This window comes from Diorhabda sublineata, chromosome 1 (assembly GCF_026230105.1).
Source record: "Diorhabda sublineata isolate icDioSubl1.1 chromosome 1, icDioSubl1.1, whole genome shotgun sequence".
In the NCBI taxonomy this organism is placed as follows: domain Eukaryota; kingdom Metazoa; phylum Arthropoda; class Insecta; order Coleoptera; family Chrysomelidae; genus Diorhabda; species Diorhabda sublineata.
Window position 1 is genome coordinate 29,941,783 of NC_079474.1, and position 19,205 is coordinate 29,960,987.

At 31.8% G+C, this 19,205-nt stretch overlaps 2 protein-coding genes across 4 annotated transcripts; both read left to right on the top strand.

Moving 5' to 3' along the window:
* The first annotated feature begins 2,975 nt into the window (after positions 1-2,975).
* Positions 2,976-7,516, top strand: LOC130452869 (uncharacterized). 3 transcript variants are annotated; one of them, XM_056792364.1, is made up of 6 exons: positions 3,056-3,206; positions 3,285-3,719; positions 3,787-3,944; positions 3,995-4,217; positions 5,397-5,514; positions 7,320-7,516. In XM_056792364.1, the coding sequence occupies exons 3-6, from the start codon at positions 3,840-3,842 to the stop codon at positions 7,450-7,452; spliced, it is 579 nt and encodes a 192-aa protein (XP_056648342.1). In that variant the 5' UTR covers positions 3,056-3,206; positions 3,285-3,719; positions 3,787-3,839; the 3' UTR covers positions 7,453-7,516. The 3 variants fall into 3 exon arrangements, with proteins under 3 accessions (XP_056648333.1, XP_056648342.1, XP_056648350.1); XM_056792372.1 differs by having other exon boundaries at positions 3,285-3,437; XM_056792355.1 differs by lacking the exon at positions 3,285-3,719 and having other exon boundaries at positions 2,976-3,206.
* A 2,203-nt stretch (positions 7,517-9,719) lies between these two features.
* On the top strand, positions 9,720-18,577 carry LOC130442184 (uncharacterized). Its single transcript, XM_056776301.1, has 5 exons — positions 9,720-9,972; positions 13,272-13,429; positions 13,902-14,124; positions 17,362-17,479; positions 18,375-18,577. Exons 1-5 carry the CDS (start codon positions 9,930-9,932, stop codon positions 18,505-18,507), a joined length of 675 nt encoding a protein of 224 aa, XP_056632279.1. The 5' UTR covers positions 9,720-9,929; the 3' UTR covers positions 18,508-18,577.
* Positions 18,578-19,205: the final 628 nt, after the last annotated feature.

A 19,205-nucleotide genomic window follows, 5' to 3' on the forward strand; every position in this document is an offset into this window, starting at 1 on the left:
ATAAGAAAAATAGAATTGAATGTTATTCCAGTAAATATTTATTTTAATATATGGATTATTTTATCACGATTGAAAGGATGTGTTTATTAATGGTAGGTTCCATTAATAAATGATAACCTCTTCTAGAATTATTAATTTGATATAACATTATGAAAGTTGATAATAAACGAGATCAAAGCTTATCATATTTTTGCTTATATACCTAAAATATGAAAAAACTAGGAATTTCTTATGCATAAATTATTCATTACACATCAAAATTCTATTAATACGTAGAAATGTTTGAATCAATAAATTATGTTTTGAAAATAGCCATTTGTGATAAAAATGACATTTAGTCCCAGGCTTATTTAATAAAACATCCCATGTTATAATTATTGTTTCAACGGCTTAGATGCATATTTACACCCACTGTTGGATTCAACTTGACAGTGCTTTCGCTTATTTTTAGTATATCCAGTATAACAGTAACAAATTCTTGACAAGAATCTACATATCCTTCATAGTGATGACACAACTAACTGTTAGATTTTTATTTTGAAAAGTCTGATAAAAAATGCATATAATCCCTATTGAATTAAAATAAAAACTCTCCCAACGACCATTCTAGTGATGGGCAACTCTGATAAGCCGGATTGAATCGTGTTTAGGAAAACTCAAGTCAACGCGGCTTTTTAAAGGCCAGTTGCGTTGAATGTAGTCTTTTCTCTTCTCTTGCGTGAAATGAATGCATGAAGACGTGGGCGAATATGGATTTTCGGCCAGCTTGTTTCTATCATTTAAACGTTGTAGTAGAAACACATCTGCGTACTACAAGGTACCAATACCAATTTTGCGGTGGATGCGTATAAAAGTATAAATAAGAGGACAATGCGTTGGCGTATTGCTTCTATTCTCCCAAAAACCTAACCAGTGCTGGTAAAAACATCAACCGAACAAAAATTTACTGCTGCAAATGAGAAAACCCCATTTAACTTTTGAACTCAGCTCGGTATGAATTCAAATTGTTCTTTTTGTTGTTGTTATTGTTGTAAAACGAAAAAAATTGACAAATTTGATAATTCAGATTCCCATCAACTTTTACATTTAGTAGCTTACGAAAAACGGGCAAGCATGAGCAAGCATATATAACCTTCAAAAGAGGTTCCCGATCCAAAGAAGAAATTATCTAATTCTATAACGAGACACATTAAGACATAGATGTTGACAAACTCTGCATCACTTACAATGTTGTTAAAGCTATAAGAATGTGTGTCGTGCGTGTCGTGAATGTAGTAGTTATTCACGAATAAATCCATTTTGGTATTGGTAGTTCGACCCACAAATAGGTAATATTTAAATTCATGACAAACTGCGAGAAACTATTTACTTTCATAAACCCAAAGATTTCAGCTGCAGTTCCACGTAACCCCTTGAATATCCGGCTCCAACAGATACGAATTTGATCTCAAATTATAAGTCTTTACGTTGAAATGAAGATATTGCTGCGAATACTCAGCTACGCCATAAACAAGAACGGATTGGGCGTAAAAAGTGTTGAGAACCAAATAAGAACACATCATTTATTCAATGCCCATTGGTACATCAGATCTACCGAGAGCTGGATCCAAAATGTAATGAAGAAAACCTCAAAAAAGGGATTTTAAGAGAGTTGAAGACCCACTCCAACATTCAGATGATGGATTATCAGGGAAGACTACGCGAAATCCATAAAGCAAGTACACCACAATCAGAACTGTGAACAAAACAATCAAAAAAATAATTTGCTTTGATTTGGTGCCTTTTAAAGACCACGAAGGACACACTCAACGAGAACACTGAAGACAAAACGAGTAAAGTACATAGCATAACTCTAGAACTGCCCGAGTGTAGGTTTACGAATCACCAAATAAGTGTTAGATTAAGAAGTTTGGTAGAGAATAAGACAAATGTTAGCAATGGACCACAAACAGTAAAAAAGACAATATCAACGGAAACATACAAAAAACGAAAATACAAATGTTGTCTTATCTCCAGAAATTATTTCATCTCCACCTCATATAAACCCTGCAAATGAGGATTGGAATTACGTGGTAATTTGCAACATTCCGCCTCCATTTACAGCAAATCAGCTTGCGCACTACGTGAAAGAAAAACCTAAGAACTAGTTACTTTATACGATTCTTCTCAATGCTGAAAAACAGGGACTCCAATTTTAAAATTGGTGTACAAAAAAATATTTACTTCAAGCAGTTCAAGGATATTAGAGTGTGACCACCTGGTACCAAAATCGACACTGTCAACTCATCTTTAAAACAATTAAACTTAACACGAGGAAAAACTATTAAAATAGGTTTTGACAGGAGGTTATAGCAGCTAGTAAGTCCCAGGTGATAGAAAGATCTGATATAATTATAGAAAAAAATGCGAAAAGAGATGGTGTTTTACATATGGATCCGATGACTCCACCTTTAGTGCGGCTATTGTGAGATTTGGATACGGCAAATGGTCGCTAAGTGTTGCCAAGACTTAGGGATCCCAAAATCAGTAAAACATTCCACGACCAACCATCCAGTCAAGTAGAACAGGATAGTCTGACACTTATACTAAAACAATGAAAGTGTGATGGAGAACGAACAGAAATAACATGAGAGGGGGGTGGTAGGAATGCATTGTTTTCTAATGAATGCATTTTGAAGGGGGCGAGGTTTTGGTCTAGGTGTCTGTGGTATATTCTTTATAAAGAACACATTTCAAATCAAATCGCTCATATTAAAAACTATTATGGAACTTTGGCTAGTTGATTTATTATTACATTCCCGGTTTTGGCTATTTGATTGTACTATGATCTAGGACTTAATTTAGTTGTTATATTATCAAAATTTCAATTATTAATTGGAGGGTTAATGCGTAGACTATAGAGTCTTAACATAATGACAACGTTGCTATTTACTATTGCATTATAAAAGTTTTAATTTTATCGTAGTAAAATAAAATGACTTGTGTGCAGAATTTTATCAAGCCAAAATGTATTTCTGTTCTTTATTTTACCATACACAGCATAAGAGCTATTAATAAGTAATTAACGAGTGGTTTTTCTCTTATCATAACAATATATAAGAATTGGATGGAGACAAAGGAAGAATAAGTTCATTCTTTGCAGCAGTAGAAAAAATATCACACAATGAAAAAACTAGTATTAGCTAGCGTTCTTTTCGCTATTTTAGGTATGGTTTATAACATTTATAGATTTAAGTTGTTTTTTGCATGAGCATCACACAATTTTCTTTATTTTCACCTGTTAGCTTATCTACCTGTTAAAATGGTATTTTCGAAGAAGATAAAATAGCAAAATGGGCAAAAAGATTACATTAGATTAGGAGGAGCACTTATTAAGAGAAACCTTCGAGTAAAATCTGTTGGAAGAAGCTTAGAATAGAATCAGCTAAAATCTCTTAGTACGTATGAATAATCAATATACAAACGAAAACGGGTGGAAAGTAGAAAAGTAGAAGGTCTGGACAAAACTCTTGGATGCTACAGGGGCGAAAATTCTGAAAAAGCTTACTCTGTGAACCAACAAGGATGGATCAAATTAGTTTATAAATGAAATTATCTGAATACTTCAATTTGTATATCCATAGCTCGGTTCATATGGTATAACAGATTTTACTCCTTTTCGACATAGAATATCCGTACTCCTTTTACCTAAAAATCTTTCGAAGTATAGTATCAGATCGGTATAGTATCCATTCGTATTTTTATTTTAAAATGAGTATTGATTGTAAATGGAATAATGTATTCTAGCATATGTGAATGCGGACAGAAGCAGTAGTTTCGAAGAAGATTTCAAAGAGATTATGAATTTATTAGAGGAAAAGATCAATATAACCGTACTATCGAATTTTATAGTATTAGGTAACAAAATTAGATCAAAGTCTCTCGATATTGGCGAAAAAATGAATGTAAGTTACGAAACTCTATATTGTGAGTCCGATATTTATGTGTTCTGTAGACCGTAGAAGACCAAATCGAAGAATGTATTGAAGAAATTGATTTTAGAGATGAAACTATATGCTCGCTTCTAAGGAAAAACTTGAAAAAGTGCTCTAAACCTGCTATTGACTTAATTTCTTATTTCCTGCAAGAAAATTCTAAAGATTTTTCCTCTATGGTAGAGAAAATAATAGTAGTTATGGTTGAACAAACATGCCAATCTACTGTTGAAGAAATTCTTGGTAAGTTTTCACAAATTTTTCTACAGGGTACAATAAAAGCAAACGGTTGTTTTGCAAAGCTAGTATAAAAAATTTAGAAAGTGGTTTGTTTAATTATAAACTATCTATAGATTAACTTTTAAATTGATTATTCGTAAAGATTTAAAGCGTAATCATCATAATTATCATTCTCATGAATAATGAATAATTTGGGGTTTCTTAATTTCAAGAAGTACCCGTCCAACTAATAAAAACAACCATTTTTTGAAAAATATCAGTTTTCATAACTGTATTCACTAATTTCGATACTTATAATAAATCATCAACTGTCGATATCATTTTATCATTGGAAAACCCTTGACAACTATGTCACTAACTCCTTTTAGAAACGAAAATCTTCAGGGATTTATATCTAATGAATGGGGTACTGGAAATAGCAATTCAAACCTCAAATATTTCATTTTGGCTATAGCTATAACATATTTGTGAGCTGATTGATTATCTTCATGGAATAAAACTTTTTTTAGCTAAATGCAGCTATTTTGACTTGATTTTCGCTTTCTTTATTGTATGTTCTCCCTTTTCAGTATATTTTTTGGATTGTCCTTTGTGTCGAAACTGACGTAATTTTGCGTTGTTGCTGTATGACTTCACTAAACACTTAACTGAAACATCACGACGATTTTTTACAACTTTTTACAGTGTGCGATTTACAAAACTTTTTGAAATAACGACTAGGGGAATGGAGTTTAGTTAAAGAAAAATGGTATATTTTTGTAAATCATTTATTATGAATCAAAATTTGGGAAAAGATGCAAAATCTTTTAATATCGAGTAATCAATTTAGTAACAAAAGCTTACATTATTGACCTAGAAGTAGTGGGAATACATGATTGAAAAAACATGTTTTGACGGCTTTGCTCATGATTTTGAGTAATCATTTGAGTAAGACGCCGAAACATATTTTTTGAAATATACTGAATAACCTTTCAATTTCAAATACATATGTTTTGTAGAGGTATACGTTCTAATACATTGATATTTTTTCAATTAATATCGTTATCTTTCGGTTAAAAGGTGTTCTTATGGGACCATCCAGATATTAAAATTTTGTTTTATTTATCTTTTTTTTTTGGTTCACAAATGAATATTTCGACATTTATATTAATTAAATAATAAAGAAAGTTTTGTCTCTTCTAGAATTGTTTAATCCATGTTTTATGAGAAGGAATTTCATAGATTTCCAGCCTTGCGTTGAAATTAAAACTTCTTTGGATGAATTTAGACATCAAGTTTCATACAAATCGTTTTTCTGTTCGTAAGTATGCTCATATATTTATTTCGATAGTCAATTGATAACTAATATAAAAGTATTATCGAACACATCTTTGTATTCAGTCAAATTAATATAAATACGAAATCTCTGTGTATATACATACTATCTGTCAATATATCACACAAATATGACAAAAAAATTAGTTTTAATATTCACACTCTGTTCTCCTTTTCGTTGTTCGAAGAATTAAAAAAAACGAAATTATTCGTAAGAGCTCGTTGATTTGAAGACTAGCCATATGAACAAGGATGATGCTGAACATCGTACACCATTTATCATTATTCCTAAAAAGATTTCTTCGTACTTAGTTATATGCAAATGGATGAAAAGTTCACTCGAATTAAAACTTCAAAAAATGTTTGGATACCTTCAATCGTAATCTAAGCTGGTTGTTTTGTCATACTAGATACGGTACACGATTATTTTCCATAACGAAAGCCCCAGTTGAAATGATGGACTTAGTACGAGGAATGTGGGTCCGCCGATTTTCCAACTGATGAGGTGATGGACACATTGTTTTAGGATTGCAAAGATAATATTTTCCGAGTAATAGTTTAAAAACTTAATACCGAAAAGAAGACTTGGCGAAGGTTGCTATTGTCTATTTATAGAAGAAAAATAGTAGACCAAACAATGATAAGTGCGTGATCAGCATGTGAACATCTCAAGTGAACGGTGGCGTGGCATCGTTATTGGTCCCAATCAGTGGCACCATAATATACCACAAATTAAAATCGGCATCATCGCTGAAGAAGCTATTTGATCAGATGTAGTACATTGTACTGCAGTGAGATTGTTTATATTTGTCTGTTGCATAATTTTTTTAAACATATCTGACATGGAGACAAATAAAGAAGTTGTTGACATTAGCTCTCCGCTTAAGGAGAAAACTACGCTTAATTTCAACGCTAGTGAAAAACAAATGATTGTGGAAATGTATAAAAATGAAATGCAAGAAAATGGTGATAAGACTGTTGATGACGTTATTTCTAAAACAGTATCTTCTTCAAGCGTCTACTGAAATAAAACATTAGAAATATTTTTCATGAAGCTATTAAAGAATTACACTTGATAAGTGGAAAAAGTGTATTGAAAATGTCCAGGAAAAGATTGAAACCAGAATGTGGAGTGAAGACATTGTCATTGATGTACAAGTTGAGTTCCTTGTTGACGACAGTAGAAGCTCAATGCCATCTGATGGGAAATAAGATAATGTGTTTATTGAGTTAGAAAATGAAGATTTTATTTTAATGCTCCAATATACATATCTTTAATTTTTTAAATGAATGTGTTCCAACCGTTCACTTTGTATCTATTCCAAACTTTACGTTCACAAAGTAAATTTTTGAAATAATAATTATGCATAATTATATATAATTTTTATTACTAATCTGCTGTATGAAAACGCATATTATTTCTTAAGTGCGAAGTACGGTCCTGTTACATGCTCGACTTGGGCGTTTGCAACCTTAATCACGTGAATATGTTTTAGTTTACTATTTTTCTTCGACTTCAATTTAAGCTTCTTATAATTTAACACTCGTTTTACAAAATTTCAAATTTCTATCTTCACTTATTGGAAAACTAGTTGGAAGGAAAATAAAAAAAAAACAATTTTACTCATCACATTTTATGTATGATATCTCCGAAGAGGGTTAGCTGTGGTATTTTTTTACAAGCAATACGCATTATAATTTTATATAGACAGCTTTCTCAATTTTGTCGTAGAAATTTAGTAGTACCTTGAATATATGGAATATTGCTATAAAATTATCACTTTTTTTCAGGATTATTCCAAAAATGAGAAACTGTATGAAAGAACATTTACAAGCGTCTTGTCAAAATTCAATTACTAGACGAAGTAGTTTGAAATTCCAGGATGCTGTTTGGAATTCAGTGAAAGACGACTGTAAAGCTTGAAATTTTTATTTCAAAATTAATTGTAAATTTATCAATTATATGTAATATAACTAATAGTGACCTATTTGTTGTATCATATTAAATTCATTATTTAGAACTAGATTATACTTGACAACTAGAAAGAAGTTGTACATTTTGAAAGTCCTCATAATCCGTAGCGTGGCGAAGGAAAGTGTTTTTAAAAAAACTGGAAAATTTTAATAATTTCAAAACAGAAAAAAAATGTCTCGACTATATTTCAATACTCTATATTGAAAGAATAATGTCAGAAAAGCAACACCTTTTCAAAATAAGTTTTATATAGATTGTATAATGTATGGGGAATCGGTTTGGCTTCACAAGCCTATATCTAGAAAATATTTTGTACAAGACTCCACATCTCACTGTTCTGCTTCGAAAATATGTAGACTCTATCCAAAGGAGGCTATTTTTCTGGGGTTATTGTGTCCCCTTTTCCAAGATACTACTCCTTCGAGGTACTTAAGCCTTTTGATGAAATAGGCAGGACATTCACAAAGTAGATGCTCTGCTGTTTCGTAGAGTAAATGCTCTGCTCGCAGAATATGCTGTTGTCGGCTCGCGAATACGTCAGGGTGGAGTCAGAATGTTCTCTTGGCCATTGAGATTAGGGAGAAGTTGTCCTAACTATTATTATTTTCTTTTAAAAGATTGGACTTTCTATTATGAGATCAAAATGACATCGCTGTATGCCAAAACACTAATGAAAACAATAAAGAAATAGTTATTAAATAATTTGGTTTCAAAAAAAAAGACTTGAAGAATCAGTGGATAGTCGAGAAAATTAATTTACGTCATAGATCACAAAATAATACAAACAATTTCTATTTTTTTTTCAACAATTATACTTATCTTATGTTGTTGGATTTTCATTTTTAATATTATTAACAAAAAGGGTTTCAGTCTGGTTGGAAATATTTATATAAAATAGCCCTTATTTATGTGTTATTTATTTGCATTTTATAATGCAAAATGTCTAGATTTGAAACATTGTTTATTTACCTATGTATGATTCGCTAAAAGAAATGAATAAAATATATCCATAATATATTAGGAACAATATTATTAAATTGAATAATGTTATAATTTTGCTAATCATACTTATTACTTAGAATAGTCTGTTATTTCCTGGATTAGGCAGAAAATTATATTTCTTGTAAACTGCACGAGTGCCTTAGGAACGTGAAACGTAACTGGTAAATTCAATAACCTTTCAAATAATACATATATAGACAAATTTTCGCATCAAATAATACTCTTGGAATCAAAATAAAACTTTATAACAGGTATACAGCATAAATTATACTTCCTATTTTGATTCCAACATGATGTCGCATTTTGCGAGAGGGATCGCGCGTGCCTGCTTATAGGCATACGTTTATCATGTTGGCTGATATGAGGTTTGTACCAAACTGCTAGTCGGTACCGTAGTTGGAACGTTTATAGATATTTTTCGCGCAATCTCCGGCTATGCACGTTTTTTCTAAGAGTACTTGCTATTAATCAAGTATCGAAAAGACCGTCCCGGAAACGCTTCACAAACAGTTGGAATGCAAAACAGAATCGTTCGATTAATAAGTTGCGCAGAATCGTCACCGTACCTAGGACGGTTTTTTGATGTGTTGGAATTAACTTATGGTTATGAATCTTTTGTATAGTATTAGTCCTGAAGGGTTTCTCCAGTAAAAACATGCCTTTGGTAACTCAAAATACAGAGACAATAGCCTTGCAAGCCAATTTTTGCGTTTTTGTTTCTATATTCAACTCAATAGACTGTTTACTCCACCACTACACCAACACTCACGCGCGTTATCTTGGTTATCAAAACACGCGATATATAGTGTTATTGTGAGTATTGGTGTAGTGGTGGTGAGAACAGTGTATTCAGTATGAATATCACCAACAGTTCTGGAAATTCCAAGTTAGTCAAAAGACTGATTCAGTTGTATTGTTGCGATTGCAGGCTTCATCCATGGTCTTGGTGATTTGTTTACATAGCGCAAGATATAATTTTGTTTATAATTTATTTTGAGAAAGCATTTAGAAAGAAGATTCTAACAAAAGAATAAATTGTGTCTGTTCATCCGGAATATTCATAAACGCAATAGTTTTTCCTTGTAAATTATGTACCTTTTCCCGAAAACTATAACCTGGTCGGCTACGATCAAGTAGATGTCAGAAAAATTTTAGATCTCCTTTATATTCGAAAATATTATTTAAAATAAGTTTTAATGTCTATTGCATAACAGTTATCATTTCATAGTTTAATTATCTACTTACTAGTAACTGGTGTATAAAATTTTATCAAAAAAATATGTATTTTTATCTTTAAGTTCACCCCACACTGTAGCAGAGCTGATTTTTGTTTATCATGACGATATAAAAGACTTTGCTATTGATACTACCGAAGCAAAACGAGTTCAATCTTCAAGTACTAAAATAGAGTCTAATAACTAATAATGAACAAACTGGTATTAACCACAATACTTTTCGCTGTTCTGGGTAAGATTTTTAATTATGTACATATTTCTCGATGACCTATTTTTCTTGTTAGTACATAATAAATAATATTCTATTAGATAACTTCATAATAGTACTAATCGAAAAACTTCGGCTTTGGAAACCAATTACTTTAATTTAAAATCTTGTTTGTTTTATTGCTAAACTTCCCTTCGTATTATATTTGATTAGGCTGATTATGGAGGATCATGATCTATCTTTTTACTCTGTGGAGCTTGACTTCGTAGTATGAAGTATGCTTCAAATAGAATCGTTTCGCTTTAACCGTTTCCTGAATACACTTAATATGGGTATGTTCTTATTGGAGGTGCAAAAACAAATAAATCGTTAAAACAATTAGATCCAATTTATGAATCTACAGGGAAACCGAAGAAAGCTTGCAACAACAACTAGTGGTGAGTGGAGAATCAGGGAAAGTTTTTGGATGAGGAAAATTATCTGTGCAGTCCTCACCACGTATTATCAAAATCATAACTGACCAATGTAGATAGATATTTTCTTGTAAAATATAATAACACACTCAAAAGGAAATATCTTAAGACCGGTTCTGTAATTAATCTTTACAACTGTCCTAGCAAACACTGCCACATTATCATCTAACTATTTGACTAAAGCTATGGTGCATTGAAGTCAACGAATCAAAATCAGTCTATGTCACCTTGAATGTTCGAAAAGAAACACTGTCAAAGTTATTGGAGTTAAAACGAAAACTAACTTAGAAGAAACACACATTCACCAAGCGGAAACACTAAAGCTAAACTAAAAGTATTGGTTTATAGGCAGGAATACCAAAAATCAATTGAAAACAAAGTTTTACTATATAAAAGCATCCCTACATCGATATGAATATACGGAATTCAGCTTATTGGGACAGCCTGCAGAGATTCCAGAGCAAGGTGATGCGCATCATTGTCAATAGAGAGAGACATCTCAATTGAATCAATCAAGCCGAAAGCTTGAATTCTTAAGGAAACAGTATTATCTCAAACTGAGGAGGGTGATTTTCGAAGTTATTAGTCGTTAGAATTAGAAATGGTAGTAATATCTGTAGAGACAGTATTTCTAGAAAGGCACTTATATTGGCAGAACCTAAACATTAACTGTTCGTAAAACAAGATTATTGAATAAGGTGAAGTAGGGGCTCATTCTATATTCGGTTATGAGTTGGATTTATGTTTTATATGTAGATAGAGATTCCGTTTGTTCGAATTTTCTGCCGATTTATCTCCATACTTTGTCCAGAATGGCAACTAGGTTGTCCTTTCATTTGAGTACGAATCTAGAGACGATTTTCCTAAAGTTTGAATGAGAAATCTCATGGCAACAGTATTTAGTTTCTGGATGTCTTTCCGTCAACGCTTTTCGAAGTAGTATTTGTATTTTCTCTTTTAATCGATTTCAATTTCATTTGGTCCAGTTTTTTATATATTTCATTATTATTTTTTTGTTTTTTAAATTTTTAATTAAATGTGGATGTATTATCCAGAGGTATTAATCACTATTTCATACGCATAATTTAGTTGCAACTAAATAAACTTTGACGCCTGTTCGTACTGAAATTAAATCTTTTCCAAACTCGAAACAATTACTTTATAATGGGTATATTTTTTGCTCTTAATATTCTATTTTCGAATATAATATCAAAAAAATTATTTTTCTGCATGCCTTATACTTAAAAATACCAGATTGCATTATATAACACGGTTAATTAGGAATGACCTGAAAATTTTTGTGTCATTCAAAAAAATTATTTGCGTAATGAATGAATTCAATTTCAAATTTAACAAATTACTAGATGCATCTCAATAAGAATAATTTAATGGAAAAACAAATTAATAATATTGTAGGGCATTAACATATGTAATTTAAAGAAATTGCTGAAAATAATCACCATTTTCTATTAGACAAAAAATTAATTTTCGCCAAAATTCGATCCGAGTCTAGTCAGTAGCTGATGATCATTTTTTATTACATTGCATTCCACAATTCTTCTTAGGTAACAGGCCAATATGGAGAAGAGCAATTTTGGATATTGGCGGTATAAAAAGTCTCTCACATTGACAGAAGATAAGGTGGTGCTCCATTATGCATAAACCAATACTCCAATCTCAATAAGAAGAATAATTTGGATACACACTTTAAATAAATTTCGTCAGCATCCGGTTTGGTTAAATAATCAGATATTGATCGATACGGCCGACATAAACATTAATCTTAAATTCACGTTGGAAATGGAAATACTCATGATAGTTAAGCATATTTGTAATTCCTCTACGGGTAAAGAAAGCTTCATCGGTAAAAATATTTTACTTTTGAAAGTCCTGACGTAAATTAAATTCACAGAAATGATGGATAAAGTGGATTATATCTACTAATAGTTCGATTTATAGATGATCTTGATTTGCTTATCTGTCTATATGAAGTTCTAATGCTAATAAGCTGTTCTCAATGCTATCCAAAATAAGCTCTTCATTCCCTCAGGAAGTTCTCGGTTAACACTATAAAACTTTCCCATTTTTCGAGCCCATTGGAAATTTTTCCTCTAAGAGGACCAACACGATCAAAAATTTCCTTCCGTATTTTTTCGTGAAATTTTAGGGTAAGGTCAACGCCAATTGAACCAATTAAATTATTTTTTTTTCGAAAGTTTGGCCCCTACTTTGAGCCCCTATATTTCCTCACATAGGGAACTTGGCATAGAGGTTAGTTGCCCCCATATATGTCTCTGCTTTGTCGATCTTATATGGGACACCCTGTATACTTTAACATCCGTAGTTTAATCCGTTTTGTTTTCCTCACAAATCTATCAAGTATCCTGGTAGCTGTTCGGTGTAGTACCAATTTTTATTCCTGAATTTTATACTTCTTAAAAATAATTTTTTCTACTATCGTGCCTAAAGTACGTACTATAGACACACTTTCGAGTGCTTTACTTTACGCGCTAGTGGTTAAAACACGTATTATTAAGGTCTCTTTAGTGTAATGGCTACAGTACGAGGATCACATGTGGGAGCTTCCAGGTTCAAGTCGCGCTGATGCCTTTTTTTATTTTTCTACTTATGTAGTTATAATTATTTTGATAAAATTCTCAATAGAAGAAAAATATTGTATGCAATTCGTGTGTAAAGGCCTTTTTTCGATTCATGTGTTTGTCGAATTCGTCGAAAAAAGACTACTTTACACGCTAATCAATTTTTAATATACACTTTTTGTCTATTCTTTGCAAGTTTTTCCATTTTAATCATCATTAACAACATAGTAAATGAAATGATATATTTCAGCATTTGTGAATGCAGATAGTAGCAGTAGTTCCGAAGAGGATTTAAAAGAGATTGGGAATTTATTGAAAGAAAAGTTCAATATAACCTTACTTTTAGATTTTCTCGAATTAGGCAACCAAGCTAAAGCCAAATGTCCCGATATTGAGGAAAAAATGGATGTAAGTTACGAAACTATATTTTTTTCTCTACAATCACTTTATATTTATAATTTTGTTTCTAACAGTTTATCCACTATTAGAATAATGAAAAACAATATTGAATCAATCATATTTTACTTATTATTAACAATTTTCAGTACCCATAGTGTTTTCTATGAATCTCCAGAATCAATAGATATCTCCTTGAGTGTCTTGACAAAGATCCCTTCCCCCAGAACCACATATTTAAATGTGCGCAAGCGAAGTTTATATTTCCAAATGACTATATTTTCATAATAGTCTTACATCAGTTAAATCCGGAAAATACTTTTTCATATTATTTCCTGGACCTGACAATTAGGGAGATACAGAGCTTCTTTGCATGTTCCACCTACCTCACAAATGGGCTCAATAAACAACCAAAAATAAATTGTAACAAAATTATTTGATGCAAAATTTCTGCCATTCTGATGCTTATTGATGTTGATCGTAGAACGTAGTTGAGCAAATGGGAGAATGTGCCGAACAAATTGAACTTGGAGATGATACTTTCTGTTCTCTTATCAAGAAAAACTTGAAGAAATGCTCTAAACCTGTTATTGATATAATTACTTCTTGCATGCCAAATGAATCTAAAGATCTTCCTTCTATAATAGAAAAAGCGATTATAGCGACCGTTGAGCAAGCTTGCCAATCTACCGTTGAAGAAATCCTGGGTAAGTTTCCACATGTTAATATACACGAGGGTTATCTGAAAAGTTTCCGATGCAACTAAGAAACATAACTGTTCGAGAATTATATTCTCAAACCAATGAATGATCATTCGATTTTAGAATCGATGATCTTTCAAAAATGATTAATAAATTTACGACTACCGGATCTCAAAAAAAATGGGAGTCAGTTGTCAGTGCATTTAAAAATGAAAAGTCAAATTAATTTCTCTTGATGAATTAACATAGTTCTTTTATTCAATTTACGTTTCAAGTGTTATTTACTGTATTTGGGCGCAGGACAAGTTTTGTGTTACATTTTGTGTAGTGTAGTCATATTTTATTATAACTTTTTATCCTGAAAGCGTCTCAATTTATATCGACAGAAGTCAATATGGCACCAACTACTGTAGCTTTACGACCTAAAGTAGTTGCTAAATCAAAGATTATTCATAGTGGCGTATGTCTTTTAGCTTTATACTAAAATACCGTTTTGTGCTACCAAAAATCAGCAACTGCTACAGTCTAAGTGCTGTACAGTTAACAAGTACGTGCAGCGCTCCTCACGCTTAGATATAAATAGGCGTGTGGGTAAAGTGGTTGAAGAACACGGTCATTTTCCAACCAATAACTTTGTTTCCATTATTGTTTATATTTTTCAACATAGTCGGTTTAAAGTCCATTCACTCGCGCTCTAATCTTTGTAACTCTTTCATCAAACACAAATTGCCGCGTTTCTCCTCAAAATAGTCATTTACGTAAGCGATAACACCCTCGTCTCATGAAACTTAGGTTAGGTTAGGAGGTTAGGACAGAATAATGTCACTTTTTTTGCAATTTCATCTTTTACCTATTCAACCAATGATGCCTAATACTTTCTTGTTATTGTTTCATCTTTTTGAGGATACTCGATGACCACAATCCCTTGGTTATCTCAAAAAACGGTCACCATCGCTTTTCTGGCTGATGAAACTGTCTTTGCTTTTTTCGCGTCAATAAGGCCTGGGAAATATTCAATTGAATGCGTTGTTGGTACAAAGTCAGCAAATGCTACACCCAGCGCGCACATAGCTTACGCATAATTTTTCAATCATTATATGGCAAATGCGCTCTTTTGATATACCTTTACACTCTTTCAATTTTATAACCTCAATCCCATGGTCGTACAATATCATTTGGTGAAATTTTTTGATTATATCGCTGGTTCACGTAGTCTTAGGCCGTCGCGAAAGCTCGTCGTTAATCAAGCTCAATTATACCATTTTCAAACAGAAGCTAAACGTCTAAAATGACGGATATTGTCGTGAGAATATCTCAACGCATGCGCAAATATATTAAAAAACTTTTATTGAGATCGGAAACTTTTCAGACAACTCTCGTATATATAAAATTGTAAGAATGTTGATGAATTTTCATTCTTTCTTGAGAAAATTGTACATTTTCGGAATTAAATGCTGCAACTAGAGGTATTTCAATAGTTAATCACAAACTGCTTGTAGCTCAATACATATCAAGAGTTGTAACTAAAAAAATTGCAATTATGCAGACAGAGGATTATTCTAAATCGTTTGTGTCACTACTTAATGATGATATTATCTATAGTTCTGCAGGTTATATGAAGATTTTTATTTTGTAATCAATTTTTGTCATTCGTCAGTATATTGCTAGTTGCGAAAGCTGAAGATACTCAGAAATTTTAAGTAGTATAGTATCAATTGTGTTAACCCCCATTAGCCCCTTTGCTCATATTTTCTGTATATAACAAAGAAAGTTCCATTCCAGGAGGATGCGAATTCATGTAATTTTCATACGTTTTTAGTGCTAAAATATGTTAAAACTGCATCGACTACTTTCCTGTGCTGCATTTTTATATATTTCAAAATTTTTGTTCACTGCGAGCCCTGCTTAACCTGGATAACCTGAAAACAAAAACTCATTTTTATGTGACTATAATTACACAATATATTAGTTATTTACCACTTACAACAAATGTTTATCGTCTAGGGTATTTTCTGAAACTCAATAACGTGTTCATTAGAAAAGATTTTCGATTTTTTTTCCTCACAAACTATCTGATTTCTGCTTTCGTTGTTCAATGTTATTATATTGTTAATTGGAGTTTCAGCATCGAATAAATGACTGAATGAATCGATATTTCGTCACAATATGCAAGTGAAAAACTCACTGGAAAGGGTTGAACATTTTGGATTATATCACATAAATACCTACTTTACGGATTAACTTTTTACCAGCGTTTTAGCTACCGTGGCAACGTTGGACATGACATTTATTTCCATAGCATGAGAAAACCATAGAGCTTATATTGAAGATACAAAGAGCGGGGTATGGGATTCTTATGAAGGATAGAGAGAAGGAGAACAATCTATGTATATGAAAAAGTGTCCGTCGAAATGCGTTCCATAAATGTGACGCCAAATTAGCATATGGATAAATTTTGAAGGAAGCTTCGAAAATTCTATACGCCCTGGGCAACTTTTCACACATCTGTTTTCATAAAATGTTGAAATTTTCAATTACGAACATATTCAGCATACTGTTATTTATCGTATACAGCTGGACACTTTCCTTCCATACAAGATACTTTTTCTTCCTTCTGCCTTCCATAGGAGATCTGAACTATGATAGAAATATATCTATCTTCCATAACCTGAGCTGCTGATAGAAAGAGAAAAAACATACTCTAACTTGATTGGCTCTCCATGACGCCAATGTTTCGTGTGGAAGGAACGACAAATGAGCAGAATGAGTTTTGATTTCAATAGTCACTAGAGAGAGATAGAGAGTGGTAAACCGATGTTTTTTCTTTCTCTTCAAATTTTCCTTACATGCCGCTAACTCCTTGAATAAATTGTATAATGTGTTGCCGTCATTTAGGATCACTTTTTTAATACAAAATGTATCTCGCGAATATTTTTATGTAGTTCAATTAAGAAAATCATACGTAGATAAAAATTGCCATTTAAATCACCCAAAAAATTTTTTTCTCGAGTATCAACTACGTACATGTTATTGTTAAATACCACTTATAAGGCGATTAAATTCATTTTTCATTAATGGTTTTGTGTCTGAATTCTTAAATCAGGACAATATTTGCCGGTCAATAATTTTTTTATATATATTATTTTCAGATAATTATTTTATTTAAATATCGAAAAAAAATAATCACACTTGAATATACTAAATTTGCTCTTACAGCTCAAAAAACTTTGTTATTTTTTATAGAACTATTCAATCCATGTTACATGCAAAAGGATTTCATCGAGTTCCAACCTTGTGCAGATATTAGAACCACTTTAGTAGAACAAAGAAATAAACTTCCATCAAAATCTCTTGTTTGTTCGTAAGTATATATCTATATATATTTATTCATAATAAACATACTTTTGTTATACCAAGTAATTATACTGAATACACTGTTTACACTACCACTAAAAAAAAAACAGAAATTTCACCACTAGAGGGGAGATTTAGGGTATGAGCCGCAATACCTTATAGTGCTCTAGGATTTATATTAAGAATCCGTTCCTGAGGCTCTATATTTTCCCCTTTCGATCCATTGTAGTGACCCGTGAGCGTCGAGCTGCAGATAATGCTGTAACGTTTCGTAGTTATCTAGCGTCTTTCTATTCGTGGGATGGATTACTAAACACTTTCTCTTACGTTCTTTATTTATTTAAATACTATACACTACACTTAACTACACCACTTGCCGCTAAAAGGAAAAATCAAAGGCGCGTCCGCTATTTATGAAAAATCTGAAAGACGCTGCCTGAAATGCGCTGCGCGAATTTCCATAATTACATAGTAGCTGGACAGGGCCGGCCTAGGAAACCATTTTGCGAACTTGTTCGTAACAATACGTACTAATAAAACATTGCTCAGAGTTTCTTTAGTAGTAATAGTTGCTGGAAAAAAAATGTGAAATCACAAACGTGCCAACTATGTAACTAATAATATCTGGTGTGAAGCCTCTTAGTGTGTGAAACGTAGATCACTTCATTTTGTACTACACTTTATATTTCTTAAATTATATTGGCGGAAAAATAACACTTGGGTATTTTGATTTTTCAGTATTTAAAATTCAGTATATTCATTCGATCTAAGTATTTTTTTAAATACATAAAATTTTTGCTGGATTAATCAAATTAGATGCTGCTTGTGGTCGCCAAGTGTTTTATACATCTACTAAGATTGGCCCTGACTGTTATTAATTATTACTTTTTTCTTTCTTTCAGTACGATTCCAAAAATGAGAAACTGCATGAAGGATCATCTAGAAGCGTCTTGTCAGAATGCAATTACCAAGCGAAGTAGTTTGAAATTCCAGGATGCCATTTGGAACTCAGTGAAGGTTGACTGTAAAGCTTGAACTATTCTACTATTTAAAACGAAAAGATGTATATTTACTGAAATAATGCAATAAAATTTGTAACATCTTATCTCAATTTTAATCTATTCTTGAGACTAGAATTGATAAGTGAAAAGGAAAACAAGTGAATATATCGAAACTAGACACAATAATTCATTTTAAGCTACTAGTTTTACCATCTATACTATTTAAAAAATGAAGTAATTTTTCTTTAGTAGTAGAGAAAACAAAATATCAATGACAAGTTCAAGTTACGCAATTAAGTATCAAATTTTCAATCAAAAAGTGGAAATTTTCCTTTCAAGTTATCAGTTGAAAAACCAAATTTTACGAAAAATATATGAATTTAGTGAGTTAATTATTTGATTTGATTTATTGTATTGCTTGGTCATTGAATTAAAAATAGAGCATTTCACAAATTTTGAAAATGTGGTAAGATTTATTAGATTTTATTTATTCTATCATCACATGTCAAAATTTCCCCTTAAAACTACTTGACTACACTGATGAAAACCTAGTGTGCTCTAATATGTATTCCTAACTTATGTATTCATATTCGGGGAGTGAAAATATGGTCAAAGTGCAATGTAAAAATATTTGTGAAAGTTGGAAATTACTTACATTAATCAATTGAGATTTGTGGTGTCCTGCATTTTGGTTTTTATTTTGAATCAAATTCATTAGATTCAAAAATCAAT

Bases quoted from the DNA above. Each gene is read 5' to 3' on its own strand.
- LOC130442184 (XM_056776301.1), top strand. From the start codon at position 9,930: ATGAACAAACTGGTATTAACCACAATACTTTTCGCTGTTCTGG. The intron at 13,430-13,901 runs GTAAGTTACGAA...TGTTGATCGTAG, and splicing joins ATATTGAGGAAAAAATGGAT to AACGTAGTTGAGCAAATGGG. The intron at 14,125-17,361 runs GTAAGTTTCCAC...TATTTTTTATAG, and splicing joins TACCGTTGAAGAAATCCTGG to AACTATTCAATCCATGTTAC.
- LOC130452869 (XM_056792355.1), top strand. From the start codon at position 3,164: ATGAAAAAACTAGTATTAGCTAGCGTTCTTTTCGCTATTTTAG. The intron at 3,945-3,994 runs GTAAGTTACGAA...TGTGTTCTGTAG, and splicing joins ATATTGGCGAAAAAATGAAT to ACCGTAGAAGACCAAATCGA. The intron at 4,218-5,396 runs GTAAGTTTTCAC...TGTCTCTTCTAG, and splicing joins TACTGTTGAAGAAATTCTTG to AATTGTTTAATCCATGTTTT.